This window comes from Austrofundulus limnaeus, unplaced genomic scaffold (assembly GCF_001266775.1).
Source record: "Austrofundulus limnaeus strain Quisiro unplaced genomic scaffold, Austrofundulus_limnaeus-1.0 Scaffold2017, whole genome shotgun sequence".
Classification (NCBI taxonomy): Eukaryota; Metazoa; Chordata; class Actinopteri; order Cyprinodontiformes; family Rivulidae; genus Austrofundulus; species Austrofundulus limnaeus.
The window spans coordinates 63,466-65,702 of record NW_013954419.1 but is presented as its reverse complement, the minus strand read 5'-3'; the positions used below and the strand labels follow the sequence as shown (position 1 = coordinate 65,702).

The window sequence follows — 2,237 nt, the reverse complement described above, 5'->3', positions numbered from 1 at the left end:
GTTGTGTGTTTACAGAGGAGTTGTGTGTTTACAGAGGAGTTGTGTGTTTACAGAGGAGTTGTGTGTTTACAGAGGAGTTGTGTGTTTACAGAGGAGTTGTGTGTTTACAGAGGAGTTGTGTGTTTACAGAGTTGTGTGTTTACAGAGGAGTTGTGTGTTTACAGAGGAGCAGAGGAGTTGTGTGTTTACAGAGGAGCAGAGGAATTGTGTGTTTATAGAGGAGCAGACGACTTGTGTTTTTACAGAGTAGCAGACGACTTGTGTGTTTACAGCGGAGTTGTGTGTTTACAGAAGAGCAGACGACTTGTGTGTTTACAGAAGAGCAGACGACTTGTGTGTTTACAGCGGAGTTGTGTGTTTACAGCGGAGTTGTGTGTTTACAGCAGAGTTGTGTGTTTACAGCGGAGTTGTTTGTTTACAGAGGAGTTGTGTGTTTACAGAAGAGTTGTGTGTTTACAGAGGAGTTGTGTGTTTACAGAGGAGCAGAGGAGTTGTGTGTTTACAGGGGAGTTGTGTGTTTACTGGGGAGTTGTGTGTTTACAGGGGAGTTGTGTGTTTACTGGGGAGTTGTGCGTTTACAGGGGAGTTGTGTGTTTACAGGGGAGTTGTGCGTTTACAGGGGAGTTGTGCGTTTACAGGGGAGTTGTGCGTTTACAGGGGAGTTGTGCGTTTACAGGGGAGTTGTGCGTTTACAGGGGAGTTGTGCGTTTACAGGGGAGTTGCGCGTTTACAGGGGAGTTGCGCGTTTACGGGGCAGCGGAGGAGTTGCGCGTTTACGGGGCAGCGGAGGAGTTGCGCGTTTACGGGGGAGCAGAGGAGTTGCGCGTTTACGGGGGAGCAGAGGAGTTGCGCGTTTACGGGGGAGCAGAGGAGTTGTGTGTTTACAGAGGCAGTAATTTGTGTTGCTACATGTCTGTGTTCAGTGGAGCGAGGTGTAAAGCTGCAGGAACACATCGTCATCGGCACGCCGGGCACCGTCCTTGACTGGTGCACCAAGTACAAACTCATCGACCCCAAGAGGATTTCTCTGTTTGTGCTGGATGAAGCAGATGTGATGATCGCCACGCAGGGCCACCGGGACCAGAGCATTCGGATCCACAGGTGGGTTCCTGTCAGAACCAGGTGCGATGATGTAAAAACTCCACGTCTGATCTTTGTGTGTTTGACTGCAGGCAGCTCAGCAAGGAGTGTCAGATGCTGCTTTTCTCTGCAACCTTTGAGGACTCGGTGTGGAAGTTTGCAGAGCGAGTGGTTCCCGACCCCAACATCATCAAGCTGAGACGGGAGGAGGAGACGCTGGACAACATCAAACAGTTCTATGTTCTGTGTCGAGATAAGGAGGAGAAGTTCGCAGCTCTCTGCGATCTGTACGGCAGCCTGACTGTTGCTCAGGCCATGATCTTCTGCCATGTGAGTCAGCTGTGCTGTTCTGTCACCTCACTCATCACATCAGCTTCATGTCATTTCTCAACTCAAGCCGTAACCTCATGCTTTAACATTTCTCCAGTTTGCAGATGGTTTTAAAAAAACAGATATTTTCTGTCAGAAGATGATATGCTGAGTTTGTTTCCCGTCAGACTCGGTGGATGGCGAACTGGCTGGCTGCGAGCTTGACAGAGGAGGGCCACCAGGTGGCGCTGCTCAGTGGAGAGATGACAGTGGAGCAGAGAGCTGCTGTGATCGAACGCTTCAGGAGCGGCAAGGAGAAGGTGCTGGTCACCACTAACGTGTGTTCCAGAGGTGAGACTCCTGTATGCTTACCCTCTTGAGCCCCACGCCCCCGGTACCAGGGGCAAAACTTCTTTTTCCTTTTTCCATTTCTTTTAAAGGGACCTATTATGCAAAATTCACTTTTTAAAAGGTTTTTTTACTCAACTTTGGGTATATTTACTGTAAGTAAATGTATTTTTAATGTATATTAACGACAAGTTTTACACTTCCGTCATTTTGTGATGTCACAAGCCGTACGACAACCCACCAGAACCTGCGTTCAGCCCCTTATCTAGCAACCCCCGGGTGAGACTCCACCTCAATAATATAAAAAGCCGTCACCGTCTTATGTAATGCGCAGCTCATTTCACAACAAGCCTCTAATAGGTCAATGGGTAGAGTGTTGAGCCAGAGCAGGAGATCAGGGTACGAGACTGGCACGGACACTGTTTAATTAAAATTTTTTTTTCATTGGTTATGAACACGTTTTCTCATGTACCTCTATTGTTTAGCTTATTGTTAAAGCC

General features: G+C 48.1%; 1 protein-coding gene across 1 annotated transcript in view; it reads left to right on the top strand.

Moving 5' to 3' along the window:
• Positions 1 to 1,740, top strand: part of LOC106536884 (ATP-dependent RNA helicase DDX19A) — a gene marked incomplete at both ends in the record, with an annotated part of 3,114 nt that extends 1,374 nt beyond the window's left edge. Inside the window, 3 exon segments of the mRNA XM_014034229.1 lie at positions 924 to 1,101; positions 1,173 to 1,410; positions 1,578 to 1,740. Coding sequence (XP_013889683.1) covers positions 924 to 1,101; positions 1,173 to 1,410; positions 1,578 to 1,740 — 579 coding nt within the window.
• Positions 1,741 to 2,237: the final 497 nt, after the last annotated feature.